At 41.3% G+C, this 19,133-nt stretch overlaps 1 protein-coding gene across 3 annotated transcripts in view; it reads right to left on the bottom strand.

Moving 5' to 3' along the window:
- EYA2 (EYA transcriptional coactivator and phosphatase 2) overlaps positions 1-19,133 on the bottom strand; it is a 102,271-nt gene that overhangs the window by 8,549 nt on the left and 74,589 nt on the right. For all 3 annotated transcript variants that reach the window (XM_050907118.1, XM_050907119.1, XM_050907121.1), the window contains 2 exons: positions 8,055-8,144; positions 1,174-1,232 (listed from right to left, as the gene is read on the bottom strand). In XM_050907118.1, the coding sequence (XP_050763075.1) occupies positions 1,174-1,232; positions 8,055-8,144 (149 nt within the window). The remainder of the gene's footprint in view (positions 1-1,173; positions 1,233-8,054; positions 8,145-19,133) is intronic.

The raw sequence follows: 19,133 nt of genomic DNA, 5'->3' as shown, positions 1-19,133 counted from the left end.
TGAAGTTAGCTCAGCTTATAGTGCTTCTGACACCTGACTGGAGGAGTAGCCAGTGCTTGTATATTCACATCCTGATTTACTGCACAGTAATTTCCCTTCTAGAAAGCCCTGATGCCTCTTTATTTCTGTATTAGAGCATCCAGATAGGAGTTTAACATGCTTAACATGTCAGCTCAGCTTCATTTCCCACATAGACAAGCCACGAGCAGCTGAGAAGTATTTTTGAAACAACTGAAATGACTCAGGCAGGGGCTTTTCACAGGATTCAAGATACGCTGTTAGCATATGGATTTTTTTGTTCACTCAAAGTAAGTGCATTGATTGAGATAAAACCCGAATTAACGTTTTAATCAATGCCTGAAAAAGTATCCAGACTCACCTGCTTACAGGCCACTGGAGCCAAAGGACCTAAATATACATGTGCCATTTCAGCGCATTGCAAAGCACAAACTAGCATTTCAGTTACAGTAAAAAGTCTTTCAAGCGTTCTCTGCAGAAGGAAAAGTCTCTTCCCTAAAACACTTCATTGTTTCTGTGCTGTTTCTGCACCAATTTCTCAAAATAACCAGCCACAAAAAACACAAATGATACAGCTCTATATAAGCTCTGCACATTTCATTCTTGTGCCAATTACCATAACTCTGCAGGCAACACTTTGGGAAATGTAATTGTACAGAAGTAGTTTTTATGTACATGATGATCTAACTTATACAGATAATAATAATGTTTGGTACAAGTTTCTACCAGTGACAGCAAAGCTCTCGCATGGCAAGGTCCACAATCCTCACTACTAAGCCCATTCATCACAGATGGGGCAGTGGGAAACCTTTCAATCTGGTTTTGAAGCGTTTTGGCCACACCTGTGCCAACTGGCTGGCCAAATCACATCAGAAACTAGTGTAGTCTGATTGGAGTTCAACCTAATTTTAGATATATTTCCCAGAATGGTTCAAAGTTCACTATAGTCAGGGCTTGACAGTAGGGACAGGCATATTAATGTGAGAAAGGGGACTCTGTGCTTCTGTGTGCTTAATAAATGCAGACAGCATGGAGCCAGGGAGGGGAGAGGGCGCATGGCTGAGAATGTTCTTTTACATCACTAACCAGCCCCCTGCTATTTTCAAACAGCTGGGGACTACCTGACCTGCAGCTCCCAGCCTGGAGATCCCATACCTTAGATCTTGACCATTATCATCTGATGATACATCATCTATGTGGATCTGGTCACAGTCCTGAGAAGCGTATGAAAAAAAAAAAAACCAGCAGTAAGTAAATGCTTTGAAAAAAATTTTGAAAGAATGTAATGAAAAATTACTTTAAGGGTAATATTAAGGAGATAAAATCTTACATATTGCTAGTATTGTCTGGCATAGCCTAGCCAGTTAATTTTTAGGAACAAGTATCAAATAGCACTTGCGCAAAATATGAATAGACAGAGTGTATGTGTGTGCGAGAGAGAGAGAGAGATCTGCTGTTATCTAAGAGCACAACAGCTCTTGAATAATACACTAAGTGAAACTCCTTCTTATGCAGACAGGAGGGAGAGAGATGCTTGTGTTTTAGCCAGGAAAACTGTGTTTTTTAAACTTTGTACGCATGATAAGGCAGAGATCTGGCAGCCTTTCCCCCTGTGAGAATACTGCTTTGGACAGGAGGTGTTTGCCCACATAATCACAAGGGGAGATCTGTCCCAAAGAAATTTCCAGAGACGCCTGTCCTGCCTGCCGATGTTTTCCCGGTTTGTTCTGAGGGGGCTGAGCTTCCTTTGATATGCAAGAAGCTGGGCTGAAGCACTGAAGCTGGCACCCTTTTATAGCCCCAGACACAGACAGAGTTAAGGAGTAATGTGTGTCAGTAATGAGGAAATCTATGCACAGGAAGTTTAACCAGAATATATACTTGGAGCTCAGCCTGCATGAAGTATGTACTCTAGATCCTATCTTCCAGAATTCTTCATTGTTTTAATGGTGGATGCCCTGCCTCAAAAATTTGAGAAATGTTATTTCTTTGGTTTCTTTCCTAGTCTTAGCATTAAGATTAGAAAGAAAAATCAGGAAGCTTCTCCCACCACCTTAAATCTCCTTTCTCCATGACCCTTACAGGTAAGAACAAAACAGAAAGCCTTCAACCTGACAGACAGTATCTTTTGTTCTGGTTGATTTTTCAACAGAGGTAAAAGCACTTGGTACAACAGGACTCCGAAGTCAGAACCTAACCAAGGTACAGTTATTCTTCACCACTTCAGTATTCTGTAAACCACAGAATTTGTCTTACCTTCCTTACACAATTATGAGTTTTACGAATTACTTTAAACTAGCCCCTTTCAAAAAAAAAATAATCCCCAAACAAGTAACCAAACTTGCTATCAATGGCAAAATGTCACAGATAGTTCTTGTCCATAATCATGAGATTTTCTGCATCATTTAATTTAGGTAATTCTCAAAAAGACGCACAATTTTGTCTTGTTCTTGTCTTATCAGTCCTCTTATCAACCTATCACTGGGGTGTATATTTCTGTATAAAATTGGAGCCAAGCAGCTGAATAGCAGATCTCTGCTGGCACCTTTCTCTCTCTCTCCTCCAGCCCCACCATTTTTTAAGCCCCCTTCCCAATAGCTGTTGTGAGCCATGCTGGGATAATATTGATGCAGCCCACTCCAGTTGTACGATGCAGGGCATTAAGTCAGGGGAAAGGTATTTGTGGAGGGATCTGTTTTTCTCATTTGTGAATGAATTGTTCTGTACACTGAAGTGTGACAACAGTAGCTATCACATTTCTAACTTAATAAAATACCATGACACTTGGTGAGACGCTACCTCATAGTCCGCCGGCTGAGCCTATCATGTTACTGGGTGAAACACAGGGAAGCTGGTTAAAGCAAGAATGTGGACCATGTTTTACTACTTGGTTACGAGACTAATTTTTCATTCTTGCAGAATTTCCTTGAAATCTTAGTGAGTAGGGAATCAAGGCAGGATATTTGGGCTTCTGAAAAGAATGTCCAGATTGTTCGAATGGAAGTCTGCAATGGGGACATATCCCAGTTTTCACATCTGCTGACTTTTTAAAATGATACTCTAGGATCTCAGAGGTCTATGATGTGTGGCACGTACAGCCTGTAACTAAGTCAAACATGTAAGACCTCAGTCAACCCTCACAACTCTGGGAACTGAACTGTTTTTACTGTTGTGGTATCTCTAGGTCAGTCTGTGCTACACAGCCTGCCTCCAGGTGGGACCAGACCCTTGGACCCACATGTAAAGCAGCCTGAGTTAATGCAGCTTTGAAATGGTACTGCAGGCTTGGAGATAGCCTCTGCTGCCTCCCTGTGAAATACAAGCTGTTCCTGAGGACACACGGAGAAGCTCCTTCTGTTATCACTTACACTCCCTCTGAATATTCTCAAGGTATGCCTCGTGCACATATGAAAACAACTTACAAACGCACAGGTTGTCTATTTGTGTATCAGGACCGTGTTAGAGATTTTTAAACATCTCGTGGATTCATTGATCAGTCGAGCTTGCATCCCTCATTAGGCAGGGGGTTAGCAGTTCCCAGAACACAAAACCTCCAGGGATGGCTCTGAAAGGCAGTAACTGGTAAACATACTAATCCCCTTGTTTGTTAATTCCTCATCCCCTTGTCAGTCCTCCTGTACTTAATACCTGTTTTCCAGAGTGCTAGACAATAATATCTCCAGAGGGACTGGGGGTGGAAGGTACTATTCTTTAGCCAGCATTGCACTGTGAACAAAAGGAATCCAGCAGAAAAAGCACAACCCTGGAAAGCCCAGAGTTCTTATTTTAACTTCACTGTGTTCTGTAACCTTGGGCAACTCCTTTTCTCCTCAATTTCCCGAAAGGGGCAGAGAATGAGAATACCTCCTTTCCAGTGAATATTTGCTGATGTACTCTGCAGTGTGATTAGAGCCCTTTGTACACAACACCTTGTATGGCCTGTACTTGCAGACCATAGGGATTTAATCCGTCTGTACTGTTGCAACTGCAAGCAGAGATGACGTGGTCAACAGGCACGTGCTACATGAGTGGATGAATTAGTGTGGCAAAACCACGCTTGTATGATTTCAACATGGGGCTCAGCAAACATAGGCCTTGCTTGCCTGGGTTATGTTGCTAACAACCTCCAGAATGGGACAATGCTTGTGTCACTGCATGCCCTGGAAGTGCAACATGCTGGCTGCCCTTGTCAAGGCTTGGTGCCTTGATTCTTTGCTACGGGGCAGGCACACCACTAAGCTCTGCTTCAACAAGCATCGACCTCCCCCCTGCCCTGAATCAGCTGGAAAAAACTTCTAGCTTCTAAGTTGTACAACTTAAGAGTTAACTTGCTGACAGAGAATCCCCTTCTGTAAAAAGACCAAACCTGTCTGGCAGGAGTCTAGGTCTAAGGCTTCTCCAGTCACCCACCTGCCCTGGGGACCAGTGATCAGCCTCCTTCCATACAACCAGCCTGAGGTCTAGGGTGAATCGAATGGGAAATTGCCCCCTTACTAGGCTGCAGCACTAAGAGAGGATGGGTTGAAGCAGGTTATCTGAATGGATCTGCTGGTTTGCCTTTTCTGACATCCAAGATTCCCACTCCAGAGCATAGCAGGAAAAAACGTATCCAGACAATGCATCCAGGAAACAGTTGCCTGAACCCTTTCTGGGTAAATCCTGAAAACAGATAAAGCCCTGGCTAACGAGAGTCTCAGTATCATTTTTTGATAGAAAAAAGGGGGTATTCCAGTTCAGGCTCCTCATTCAGACTTTGAAGCCAGTTTTTTGCTACAATGTGAAATCACATCCTCATCAGACTAAGGAGGATCACACAAATGCTACCAAGGGCTGTGCAAACCTTGCTGTATCTATGGACAAATGTTTCATCCTCATCAAGCACTTTCTGGAATGCTTCAGAAGGGTTACACCCTGGCAGCACCTTCTGCTCTGCACAGCACTGAGAACTGCAGCCAGCAAAATAAACCATTCCCCTGTGCTAAAGCAAGGTAATAACTGATCTCCTTGTCCAATCTGCCTCTCCGGCGAGGATGGGCGATATTTCCTCCACTTCTCCACCTGCTACCACGGTCAGGACCGAGGCCAGCCATGCTCTGGCTGGTTCAGTCTGCTGGGCCCCCCAAATGCCTGAACTTGGCTCTGGATTTGTGCCAGAGAAAAGCTTTGCTATGTTTAGCATTATCTAGTAAGAGTACTCTTGCTTTGGTCTCGAATGGGGCAACTATCCTACTGCTTTCTCAGTTACAGCTTCTTTCACCCTGCCCCAACACAGAAGATGGTCAGAAATAGTTTCAGCCCTGTGCTGTTTCAGCTTATTTTGTCTTGCACAGGCCAGTGTTACACCACATGATGGTGCTAATGTATATGGTAACGTCTGTGGGTCTAAAACTGAATCGTCTTCTGTGCTTGTTTTTTACCGATTTCTTTTTTCTTTTTTAAGAGTATCATTCACTGCATTTTTTTTAAGCCTAGCACTTGGTGAGGTAGGATCCTTAGATATCACTTTGTGAATACTCAAACTTGACTTTTATTTATCACCCTAAATGAAGGAGTACGGTGGTTAACAGAGATGGATGACACTGTTGTTCCAAATTCTTCCAAACTGAAATGGCTTTTTTTGGAAAGTGAAATTTTGTAAAGAACATTTACTCCTCTTGAATTCTGCCTCATCCCTCATTTTTTTTTCTTTGAAAAGGCTCAGCTAAGCCCAAAGCACCTTGGTTTGGTTTTGGTTTGGAAAAAAAACCCCAACTTTGGTTTGTTTCATTTATCAAGCATGTGTGAAAAGGAAAAACTGACATTTTTCAGTAGAAAATTCTCTTCTCTTTCCAGCTACCTGGGCCACGCACCATCATTTAGAATGCTTAACGTTTTTATCTTAGTGCTGGACCTAAGATAAAATTGTCTCACAATGCTCTCTCTTTGCTTGTTTCTGCTCTGCCTAGCTGGAACACTACTTGTTTTCAAAAGTTTTAAAGGTTTTTCACGGTTTTGAGCCATGCAGGTCCAGCAGCAAGTTGCTCTCACCTTTAGGTGCCTATGTCCCTTTACACCCTCTGCAAGTCCATTAAGGCTATACTGACTCACTCATTCAGCTGCCCACTTTGTGTTTCTCAATTTTTTAGTAAAAGCAGGTAAGCTGATAAGATAGCCTAGGAAATCAGCAAAAATTGCTTCTCTTCTCATGCAGCAACAAAATAGCACTAGTAACATAAGTGTTTTTATTTATCATCTTTGTAGCCCAAAGTACTTAGAGACAACCTCCCTTAATATTTTGCTGAGCAGATGTGTCCTGTAGCACCTGGCTCTCTTCCTGTGGTGGAGATGGAGCCCAGGTATTTCGCAGAAGGTTTTGATTTCTATTTGGAGACACAGTGCTAAACTTTAGCTCTTGACTGGACTAGTTCTTACTCAGTTACGTAGTCCTCCTGGAATGAGAGAGTCCCATATCTGAGGGATTTTGTTTAGCTTTTGCTTCCTTAACGTCTAGAAACCACAAAAGAAACGAAACACAACATACTAACTTTTTCTACTTAAAAACTTTGCTCTACTGTAGTGGCTGAAGAACTTGGGAGGCCATGTCAGACAAAACTGACCTAAGGACTCTGCTTCTAGCAGCCAAAGCTGTTACTGACTGATAAATGTGCAGAATTTGACTGAGGCCAGACAATTTGCTACTTCATTTCATGTTTTAGAGCAGTAAGTGAAGCAAGGAGAGAACTTGTTTTAAAATTATTTGCCAACTTCTATTCTTGCAAAAGTCTAGACAGGCAGAGGGTTTCTGGAGGGTGGCTTTGTGCGGGACACGGAGCTTTGTTGCATCATACGTTGAGATCTGATGGGTGGAAAGTGCTGGTTGCGTATTAAATATTATCATTACTTATATAGTGCCCTGGACTCCCAACCAGCAGCTCTCTTTTTTTTTTTTTTTTTCTCAGAGAAGGAATTTTTCACTTTGCACTTTCCGTACCCTCATCACCAACTCCCTCTGAAAAAAAGCTGAAAGAGGAAAAATCTGTCAGCTCAGGTGCTACCCACGACTTGTCTTCAAAAGGAAATGAAAATTCTCAGCAAGTGAAACCTCAGATTGCAAGGAGAGAGGTGGCAGGAAAGGCTGTACCTCCTGTAATGCAGAGGACCACAGTGCAATTAAGCAGTGAAGGAACCAAGAAGTTCTCACTGAACTCATCAGGCACAGAAAAAGTTCTCTCATTTCATCTGGCACAGAAACAAATTCTCCCTTTTTCGAGTGAAGAAAAAGACCACAGCAGCGTGCCCAGAGATGCCAGATTTTTTTCCTCCAAACACCTCCAAGCAGTATTCTGACTCCAAGGTGCCCACAGCACAAACCCCATCTTACTCACTTTGCACATGACTCATTCAGACTATTTCTACTGATTGCAAATGCAAACAGATTTTCATCAGCGCTGTACAGCTGTTTGTTTCTCAGCTGGTGACAGAATCCTGCTAGCATCACTTTGCTTGAATTTTACCATATATTCAAAAGGATTTTCACTTCGTAAAAGCCATAGTCAGATCTAACCTTGCCACAAACAGGAAGGATTCTTCCTCTTGGTCTTTTATGTTGAAACTCCCATAGTTTCATCCTGCAGTGTGCCTGAGCTTGAGCAGACCTTCTGCTCTGTGTGTGCAAACAGAGCTTCCTCAAGAACAGAGACCATTTTTAAAACGTCTGCATTGGCTCATAGCTAATTGCTACCTGCCCCATAGGATCTATGCTAATTTAGCTTAATAAAATTATTAAACAGCAAATTTCAGGAGAAGCAGCAGCAATGTCCTCATTATTAGATTTAGTAAACTGTCAAAAGCCATCATTGTTACTGGGTATTTAGAAAAAAATTCCTTAACAGAATGAAGATGTCAAAGGGACACAGTAAAGTATGCTTCCAATAAGTCATGTAAGGCCCATTTCTTTGGGGTCAAAACCAAAAGTTTCTTGGCCAGAAAAACAAGTTTGTAGACCAGATGCAAATGATTAGAGAGAGAGATGTTAAATAAAATAAGCAGCTACATACCTCCAGGTCATTAAAGAACAGATGTGTATCTGCAAGGTTGAAGATCATCTCTTCCATCATAAGACCTATCCGCACAGACGTTGTAGTGTCCTGTTAGGGGAAAATCAGTTTTTTTCCATTCACTCGGATCATCTTTTTCTTTTTCTTTTTTTTTTGGGGGGGGGGGGGGGGGGGGGGGGGGCGGTGGGAGATCTTAGAGCAAACATAGGATCTACACATTGCTGTTTCTGAAGGTATGTTCATTAAAGTTAATTTTATTTCCCAAGTGTATCTTAACATGATTTTCCCATCCTTTCTTTTGCTCTCCTACATAATCAAATTCTGTTCTTTGAAGGATGTGTATGGCTCGCCTTGACCAATAATAGCCCACACACTTCAGATGATATAACAAGAACCTTTAAACACCCGAGACTATATAAGAATTGCTTCAGTAGCTTAGACCAAGAATTGATTTCCAATAGCGACATTAGTGAATGGTTAGGGGATAGTTACGAGCAACAGAGCACACAGACGGCGATCCTTTCCTGACTTCATTCTTCAAACCAGCCATAGAAGGTCAGCATTATGCTCTTTTAATGTCAAACGGCAACATGGTGAGCAAAATCTGAAAACAGAACCCAAGAGCTCAAACATAAATTGAGTCTCTTTCTCTAAAGGGTGCGATCCATGTGTCTCAGCACACTTGGCTTAGGTTTTACTGCCATGCTAAGTCAGGTGATCAGCACAGAACAGGACAGAAAGGCAGATGTGTTGTTCCCACATCAGAGCCCAGCACATGACACAGTATCTACTGTCCTCTGCAGCACACAGGCACCTGGGCAGGAGATGAAAGAGCAGCCACGCTACTGCCAAGCTCTTCCATCCCCACTGAAGCTGCCTACTTATTTAACGGCATCAGCAGAGTTAAAACAGTCCCATCCTACCACGCAAACCCAATTACAGCACGATAAAATGCTTGTCCAAGTATGACTATTCCTGCTCCAGAGAGAGCGTGCTCTGCAGTGGTATAAAGCATGCTTGCAGAGCCCAAACTGTAGCCATAATGGCAGTTACACCCAAATAACTACATCGATTAAAAAAAAAAAAAAAAAAAAAAAAAAGACAAGACACAGCACATTAAAATGCTGGATGGGTTCATCTGTCATTCTAGCTAGCGTTAGAAATGGCGACATGCACCCGATGCTCCTGTCTGCGTGGGCTGGCTGACTGTGACGGTTTGCTCATTCTGCCATTTTCTTGTATCAGCAGCCCCCTGCCTAGCCGGGTGAGGGTCTAACTTGGCCCTTCCCTGAGAGGGTCCCAAACTGTTTCCTAAAAGGAAAGGACATGATGCAGAAGCTCTGGCTGCCTGCAGCATTTTTAAAACACACTTTTTTAACGATTAAGAGAATGTCAAAATGCACGTGCCAGCAGCTCTAAAACGTTCTTAAACATGTGTGAACTTTCTCACATCCAGATCCTGCTCCTACCAACATCAGTAGCAAAACCTTAAGTAAATTCCCCTGGAGAAGGACTACACTACCTGCAGCTCTACTTTAGTGTGTTTAGTTGATTTGTTTTAGAAAATTAATGTTTTTCCCTGCCCCTTGCTACCCAGCCAAGACACCACAACTGCCTGTGAGAGGGCTGTCACTTCATTTCCTTGCCAAGTCAGCAAGCGCAAGCTTAAAAATCAGCCCAAGCTGATGGGGCTGACTGCTTGGCCAGAGAAGCCACCCACAGACAATCCTGCGTGGCAGAAGTGACTGACACTTTTGGCTGGGCTATTTCCCTTTCTTCTGGCTTGGAGGGCTACATTAACAGCTGACTGCGTGTGCACAGCAGATCTATTTGGTCCTGCCCCTTGGATAGGGGATGGTGGCCACAGGGCTCCTACAGCTCTTGGCTTACTGCTTCAACGCTGCCCAATGGGCACTGGATACAGCCTCTGCGGATCTGTTAGCCTGAAACACAATCAAGTGACCTGCTGTACCCAGCCTGGTGCGCTGCAATATTAAATGAGTCTCAGTCACTTTTCCATGTCTCTCATGCATAGTCAACCATCCCTCCCGCCCCCAAACAACTGACCTTGTTCCTAAACCCACAGCAAAAGCATAGAAACACACTGATGCAAACAGGGTCACCAGCAGAACTTTTTCTCATTCATTAAATACTTCAAAAACACAAGCAAAAATAATCTGTGGTTAATTTGATAAACACTCATAGCTCAAAACCATTGTGCCTGTTCAAACTAAACAACAGACAACTTGGAAAAAAAAAAAAGCATTCCCACAACAGCCTTTTTTTTTTGTAATTCAGCTTCATTAGGACAGGGATCTCTCATCTTTATGTTTATGTGGGTGGTTTTCCTCCACTAAAGTTACAAGCCATGCTAAACCAGGGCAGATTTATATGTAGTCTTTGCTCTAATTTTCTGCAGATTTCTGTGGAGTCATGTTATTGTATGACAGGACAGTAATGAATTAGTTGAGGAGCTCTAACAGGGAGCACAATGTTTGGAGGATGAGTACATTTCAATCAACCTTTGCGGCAGATGCTGTTGACATGGATGGTGTATTACACACTAACCTAATTATTACGCATTCTTGGTGTAGTTCTCTTTAATTAGAGCAGAATGGCTGTGGTTTCAGCCATGTGTGTGACTCACAAGCATTGTGCCCATCTAAAGAAAAGCTCTGTCACTCATGTTTAAACATGCTTGTTGCTGTCTCAGAAAGGGCGGCACTTTCTCCTCTGGGCAAAAAGTAAACTTCAACAGACTTGCCTTGAACATGTCTCTAATTTTAAGCCCCAAACCTGCTCCCCTGACGAGGCACAGGGACACAGGCATAATCAGGGCATCAGACTGTGGCCCCATGCAAACAGCACTGAATCAAATTTTACTACCCAGGTGTAGTTACACGGGGGAACTGTTTTGAAGAAAATATGCTGCTAGGAAGAAATTATTTTGTAAAATAGTTTTTAATGAAGCAATTTATTTTTATACATTTCAAGGATCATTAGCATTTAAAACTCTTTCAGGAAATCTCATTGGTTGGTATCTGTCATTTATCCTCTAAGTTTTGTCTTGAGCTTTATTTGTATTAATCACTAATGGGGAGTAGGAAACATTTCCACAGTGTATGAAGTTACCTTCTCTTAAACTAAACAATATGGAAATTAAACTGTAGATGAGAGGAAAAAAAACCTTTCTCTTGAGATAGAGCATATGATGGAATGAAAATAAAACAAAAAAATGCACTTTACCACCCAGAGGGGAAGTCGTTTGAGGAAATGATTTGGCATCACTGCTTTCACAGTATGGACATTTCCTCTATAGCAAGGCATGCTTCCAAGTCTTGAAGAGGCTGATAAAGTTAAAAGGCAAATCAGCACTCCCAAGTATGATATAGGTGTCTAGAGGCACTAGGCCAGGGTTCCACTGGCAGTTATTTATTTGCATTACTGTAGCATCTAGAAGCACTAGTCCCAGACTTGAACCCCACTGTGCTAGAGGTTGTACGCACACAGAGGAAAGACACAGTTGCTGCAGCTTTCAATTCAAGTATGAATAAACAGGAAAATCAGACTGACAGGAAAGCACCAAAATGAGAGAGGTATATCAATCAACGTGTTGTCCAAATTCTCTGTACAGTGTGTACATAATCTGAAAGAGAATTATGAAATTTATCTGAAGATATTGATAGAGAGCTCTTCCTAGGCACAGAAATCCTGTACCACTAAAGGATACCTCTGTGCTGCAGGGGATGCCCTGGTGGACTGCTAATGCCTATGTTAGAACAGCATGAGTTTAGTAGAGCAACGTAAAGTTACCGCATTCATACCGATGATCCCTGCTCACATGTTCTTCCCTAGGAAAAGTGCACCCTGGAGCCCTGGGAACAAGATTCCTGGGTAACAGATCTAGCCAATGTTTTCTGATGCATATGAAGCCCAAGGAGGAATGGGCCACAGACAGCTTGAAATCAAATCTCCTCCAGGAACCACTTTTTACAGTGAAAACAGATTAATCTAAAAACTCAACTCCGAGTGCTTGTTTAGTAACTTTAGAAGAGCGAGGTCCTACCCCTCTGCTAATCTACGAGTCATGCTTTCACAAACAAGGACAATAAGAGGCAGGGATAGAAAACAGGCAATAAACTCCTTTTGTAAATAAAACCTCCAGCACCACAGTGTATCCCTATATGCCTCACCTCCGCCACGCACCATTGTTGGACCTTCCTTCAGGGTCGAAACTGAACAGCCCCACAAATTACTTTTAGAGCTAACCTCTGGTGCTCGGACATGACAGACAAGGCACTGCTGACCCGCCAACACACAGCTTTAACAGGCTTCTTCCCATCGGCTGGGGGAAATAAGCACCAGGGGAGCAGTGGTCATTTTGAAGTATTCATTCTCAGAGAGATTGATATTCCCCCTCCTCAATACACCCTTCACTCCCACTTTTAACAAACAGTAGTTTCACAGCTGCCCATTTCTGCTTAGTGCTCATCTTGAGGGAACTGAGAGGTAAAAAGCCCCCATTCCCTACTACTCCTTCATAAACAATAAAGGATCAAAACATACAAAGAGTAAAATAAGCCCTTTTTTAACATTTTGGATCAAATGTTTGGGGTAATTTTGTTGCCTCTTCAGCAGATAGTCCTACTAGAGGAAAACATGGGCAACAGAAGCCTGTGCAACATGCTGCAGAGGAAGACAAAAGTGTCCATTCACCAAGGGGAACGTTTTCTTTCATATCCCAATGGCATGAGCTAACACATTTGCTCTGAATGTTGCTTTTATGTTGGCTAGTTGTATGCACTGTTCCTAATCCTTGAACTAGTTCTGTACATTTGAAGTGAATTGCATTTTTCAAGTTACAATTTGAGTTCAATTATGTCCTCCAAGCTAACAACACCTTGCCTAAAATTAATTTGTTTTCATTTTGTCCCCTCATTTTGAGTAAAAGGATGACAGAAGATGGCTAAAAGGAGCTTGTTGAACAACCTTCAGCCTGTCTTTGCTTAAAGATGATTTCCACAAAAACTGCAGGTGAGCAAAGAACAAATATTTCCCTATTACAGCAGTAGGTTAAAGTGGGAAGTTAGGTCTGCTCACTCCATGTGAAACTCCGACTAGTATGTATTGTAGCAAAGCAAAGGGAATGCAGAAAGTGTAGGCATACCCAAATTAGCTTTAACCTATCGAATGTGGGTACAAATAGCTGCAAATATGTTGCAGCATGCACTATGTAGGTCCCTAGGTCCTTTTTCAGGAGCTAACCTACACAGAAGCCGGCATTGCCATATCTTCACTACTAAAGGTACTGGCATTACCTACACAAAAGCCCATGTCCATTTCAGCCACATTTCAAACTACACCATCAGCATCCTCCCAAATGGCTCTGTATTAAAACCTTCTTACCACTGCTCTCCTGAAACACTGAGATTGATTTTTCATAAACTGATTATACTTGCCCTAGAGTATGCATTAAAAAGACATGTATTTGTTAACACCTGCAGCTACTACTAATCCAGTTGGCTGCATGTCCACAGCCAGCTCTCCCCTCTTGTACACTGTAATTTTGAAAGGAAGAGAGAAGCAGACTTATCTCTGGCAATCTCTCAAGTGCAAGTCACCCTCGCCTCCAATACTGGCTCCAAAGCCCATTCCAAGTCTCTGCCTTACAGGTACCCTGTTCAGACTTGCAGGCCATTAGCAAAGGGGCAAAGCTGGCTCCTTTGAGACGGATAACAAATCAGCTTGTTGTCTGACTCTGCTTCTATTTAGCAATGTGCCAATTAACCCGACATTCAAAATGTTAGGACAAAGTCATTCTGAGCATGGATCTTGGATTCAGACCTTCCCCCCCGCTTTAAAAAAAAACCCCCAAAATAAAGCCCTAGTATTTAAAACTAATCAGTCTCTTTAAATCCCTGCCAAATACCTGTTTATGCCGTGAGCAAATAATTACTTTTCTACAAGGAAGAAAGTATTAATTAAGAGTATTCATCAGACTCCTATTCTATAGGGTTTATCTACCACAGGTGTCAGCCAGAGGTGAGAGACGGATTAGTATACAATCAAGGGCTTTCTAAGTTAAATCTCCTCCTTGTGGTTAGCTGTTAATAATGAAGTTGTCACCAAAAGAAAGAATTCAATAGTTTTAATTGGGTTTAATTACTTGGAAACTCCTGGAAAATGGACCAGCTTGGTTGTAGTATAAAAATAACAACAATAACAATAAAAAAAAAGCAAAGATACAAATGCCTGGGCCACATGTTTGAACAAAAAGTCTGTGAAAATAATCATTCTTTGGTTGTAACATTTTATACCTTGATCAGAATTTGAGACATGAGCAAGGCTTTCCCACAAAAATGGAAAATTAACCATGTGCATTAGTTCTAGTTCAAGTAAGTCCATGTCTTTTTGAGGAAGAGAACACATTTAGCTCGTTTACTGCACTTAAGTAGCTTAGCTTGCACTTTTATCTTTTTAATAGACACAGGCTACAGCTAGACGTAGCTTCTCAGAGCTTTTCAAGTGAGAGAGTGGGTATTTGTGAGAAAAGTTGTTTTAAGTAACCAAAGTGGCTCAGGAGCTGAAACCCATTTTCAGAAGTGACTTAAGTGACTACACTTCAGACTTCTTAAAAAAGGATTGTCCTTTTTCAAATAGAATCATTCAGCTTTTCAGGTTCTGAACTTCTTTTCCCAAAAATGAAGACATATTGTTTTACCTAAACATTGATATATCCAGGTTTATTAGACAATCTACTGAATTTAAATGAATAGTGTCTGCAGTCATCACTGTGTGACCTAGTGAAAAGTCCATGCTAGACAGAGAGAAAATATAATTTAATCCTGTTTCTTCAGATACCTTTTCATATTCACCCTTACTGTGACTTGAGAGGTACTTCCAAAGTATTGCTCATTATTTACTGAAGGACTCTCTTTTTTACTGGCATGTTTCTGTTCAGAAATGGTTGGGGACTACACCCTGGAAATTATTCCAATAAGCAGATGGGCATGTCAGTCACTAAATCCTCACATTCAGGAGCACACAGAGGTTGAAAAGGTTCTCCTCCCTCCCTAAATGAACTATGCATAGGGACAAGCAGTAATGACTACACTAATTTATCTGGTGTCTGAACCCATGAGTTCTGAAATTGATTCCAGTCCTGCGGGAATACTGTACTTAAATACAGGTTAAAAGCTGGGGCATGCTTGAGAACAAATGGAAATTATTTTTATTTAGTAATACAAAAAGTTCATGACAAAAAATCTACAAATAATTTATTTTTACTATACAGGGCATACATGTCAAAAGAGGTAGTGGAATTTAAACCAAATACGTCTTCATTCCCTTCCCCTCAACACAGGAAAATCACTGTATTTCTATATGTAAGCCCTTGATAGCTCTGTGAAAAATACAAAACTGGAAAGCTTGGCGGAAACATATCACGGTGTGTAATCCTCAGCACAACTGCATATTTTGCACATGCAACTTCCTAACTCAAGTTATGTCCCTTTGGTTTTTTTAAACTATTTTTCCCTTAAAATCAAGTCACGGTTCAGCGATACTGGAAAGCAGGTTTACTTGTCATGCTTGTTTGACAATTCAGCATTGTTTCTGATATATATTTTATGTCAAAAATAATCCTTTAATACTTCCAAATGCCACACATGCACTTTGCTTAGAAAACCCTCTGCTCACCTAAGCTCTAGTACAAGAGGTTACATCTACACGAGCTCAGAGCATCTCCCATGCCCACCACCTAAGCTGTTGTGGATCTGGTTTTGCTGTTTCTGCTGCTGCTTCTCATCAACCAGTACAGATGATAAACACAGATGTTTGCTCCCGAAATACACACTTGAAATAATCAAATGGCTGGAATTATTTACTCCCTTCTCTCCAATAATGAACTAATAATTGATATAGCAGCATGTCTAAAGTAACAGACTTTTTTATTACCTGCAGTGATTGAATGCTTTTTTAATTTAACTTAAAAAGGCATTAAATACAAGGTTTAGCCTCCAGTGGATAAAAAAAATCTCCAACTTCCTCAGAAAATCCTTTCCAAATTGTATTCATCTTGACTTAATCCATGATCTACTGAGTGAATTAGGCTCTATTTGTTTTGAAAATCTATTTTATGGAGTTCCAAGGACTGTGTTTTCCTTAGGAAGGGTTTATTCTGCCTTTCTGACCAGGATGCCTGCTAGCAGCCCTCAGCATAGGCCTCTGCAGGTTTTTAACGTCCCAAGGTGCCCCACACATATGACTAACAAAATGTAAATAAACACAGCTGAGCCAGTAAGAAATTGGAAGGTTTTCTCATTAAAGAAATAAAATAAACAGATGTCCTTAAGCACTTTGGCTCATGTTTGTCAAAGGAATGGAAAACTCTCAGATGTTTGAACAGCAGTAGTGATATAAGGCCACATCTCAAGCGAGAGAGGGAAAAAAGCGACGCCATGGCACTTAGAATTAACTAATAGTTCTCAAGGGAGGGCGCTTTTGATTTGAACCTTAGCAACTTCTACAAATAGTTTTTAACAGCCGAGCAATAAAATGGGGTTTTATTCCTTCTCAGTTTGTAAAGTAGTAAAGGACAGATTCGGCCATTAGAAGCATGAATCACCATCAGATTTGATTAAATCCCTATGGTGTTTCAATCAGGTCCTGGCTTTAGAGTCCTGAGAGAACAAAGCAGGGAAAAGCACAAGCTACTTGAAGCATTCAATGAAAGCAAGGAGGGAAAAAAAAAAAAACAAAAACAAAAAAAAAGAACCCTAGGGTTTTACAAGGATCTCTAGTAGAGCCAAGCAGGAACTTTTCAATGACTTTTTTTTTAATTGGAAATTATAATTCACTTAAAGGAAAACTTTTTGTAAGAACATATAACTGCCAGTGAAATTTTTGAGGAATAAGGTTTCTTAGATCCACAACATCATTTCTGGTGAGAACAAGACTGTCCAGTTCACAGACAGCCAACATACAGCAGCTATGACATTTGCTTGAAATGCTACAAAATCACGTTTATGTCCTGTCCTCAACTGGGCTAAGCAGCAACTTTAGCTACTCTGTCCAAAGGGTCTTGAGACCCCGCTATCATTGGAGGACCCTCTCCTGGTCCTTCACATACCCGTGCCACCGCAAGTTCCTCATCAGAGAGGCAGAGCCCATGTTCACAGAAGCCGGAAACTTGAGTGCATGCCTTGTCTATCTCACTGATACCTATCTGCTTACAACTTGGATAAATCTCATGTTGCCACTTCTAAAATGCAAAAGCAATAAAAAACATAGCTATCAGAAAAACAGCCTCTACATCAATCAAGCAACTACGAGGCAAACTGCAAGTCCCCACTGAAAGCAGCCAGACTGGCCACTCCAGGCAAAGCAACCACATAGTCCAGGCTCACAGGGACACAGTGTAATATAGGTAATCTAAACACCTTTCAGTTAAGGTTAACTTAAATCTAGAACATGACTTTGCATGACTGATTTAAAACTGGGACATAGTGTGTTTTATTATTTTTTGCAGTATGTTTTTCTTAATTCGAGCCAATTCAAGATGCCAAACAATCTCAGAAATTGCGATGCATCTTACAGGGAATTTTATAGATCATAACGCTCAGGTATCAGCAGATAAGTACTGATAAAGATCCAACACAATTCAAGAATTTAGACTGTCCTATGAATTCAGTTCTTTAACTCAGTGCTAAAATAAAATCCTTTCCATTTGGTTCCAGGATTTCAGAGTAACTTGCACGTAAAGATGAATTTTAACTCCAGATTTTACTTTACTCACAATTAATTTTGACACTAAAATCCTAAGAAGTGTATCGACACAGAACAAGAATACACTTTCTGGGAACAATACAAAATACTGAGAAAAGGTATTAGTTTCACATATACCCCTCAGCTAGGAAAACAACGCACCCAGTGCCCCCTTTTTTACTGATACTAGTCCTTCAAAAAGCATGAGAATGAATCTGCAATATAATACTTAGAATTTCTCGGACTGAAAGAGATGCAGAAATTTTTTTTTAATGCTTTGACAACACAGATTATGGAACAAGCTTGCAAATATCTCAGTCAGGGAAGAGAACAGACTTATGATTTTTTTTTGGCACGGGAGTGCATGCAATCTCTTTTTATTGTGTCTGAATTAATACCACCAAAAGAGTCTTTCTGTATGGCGCCTAGCTGCTTCAAACAAATGGCCAAAGCCCCTTGACTTTTACCCAACTCATGTGAAACCCCAGTAGCACTGTTATGGATTTTGACCTGTTTTTCCCATTATGTTTAGTCAGTGATTTGGCGGGCAGATCTTTGCAGACACAGTAAAGACTGCAGCCATCTTCCTGTTGAATGGGAGCTCTATTATATGTGCCTGAAGGGATTAAAAGGGCTGGGTGGACAGTACATTAAGCTATAATGATGGTCTACATCTGTTGTGGTCTCTAGGCACATGGTAAATATTCTGCACCTATACAGTGATCAGAAGCCTGCAGAACAGGTTTCTAAACCCTCCTGAACATAATATCCAGGGTTAACTGCCTACTGAACTTTTTTTTTTTTTTTTGCCTTTTCTTGTCAGAGGGCCTCCTGCTAAGAAAGGAAAGGGGTGGAGAGACTTCCCCGGGTTTGACAGCTTTGCTGCCCCAATCATTTAGACCGTGACTCCGTATGTTTGTGCAGGTATGCATCCATCCAACCGTGGGCAAGAAAGCAAAAGGAGATGTGAAGTTCCAGGCCACTCTGACTGCTACTATAAAGGTTATACTGCAGTGATGGTATGGGAAAGACATTAAGACCAAATGTCTGATGACTGTGTAATCCATGGGATAGAGCAAAGAGTTTGGGCAGAGGGGACAAAAAAGGAGCAACCTAGGCTGGGCTATTCATTCATGCTTCAACCCGGAGTAAATTTTGTGGTTTAACTTCTATTAATGCTGTGAGCAAATTATTTTCTAAACACCTGAGATGAACTGTCCATGCTCTGAGGAGCCCATATCTATGGCAAGGACCATAGAGGTTTCCCTCAGAAACCAAAGAGAATTTTCACATGAAATCAGGTTAGAAAATGTA

This window comes from Gymnogyps californianus, chromosome 17 (assembly GCF_018139145.2).
Source record: "Gymnogyps californianus isolate 813 chromosome 17, ASM1813914v2, whole genome shotgun sequence".
NCBI classification, from domain to species: domain Eukaryota; kingdom Metazoa; phylum Chordata; class Aves; order Accipitriformes; family Cathartidae; genus Gymnogyps; species Gymnogyps californianus.
Note: the sequence above shows the minus strand (reverse complement) of the source record. Positions and strands in the feature narration are given on the sequence as shown.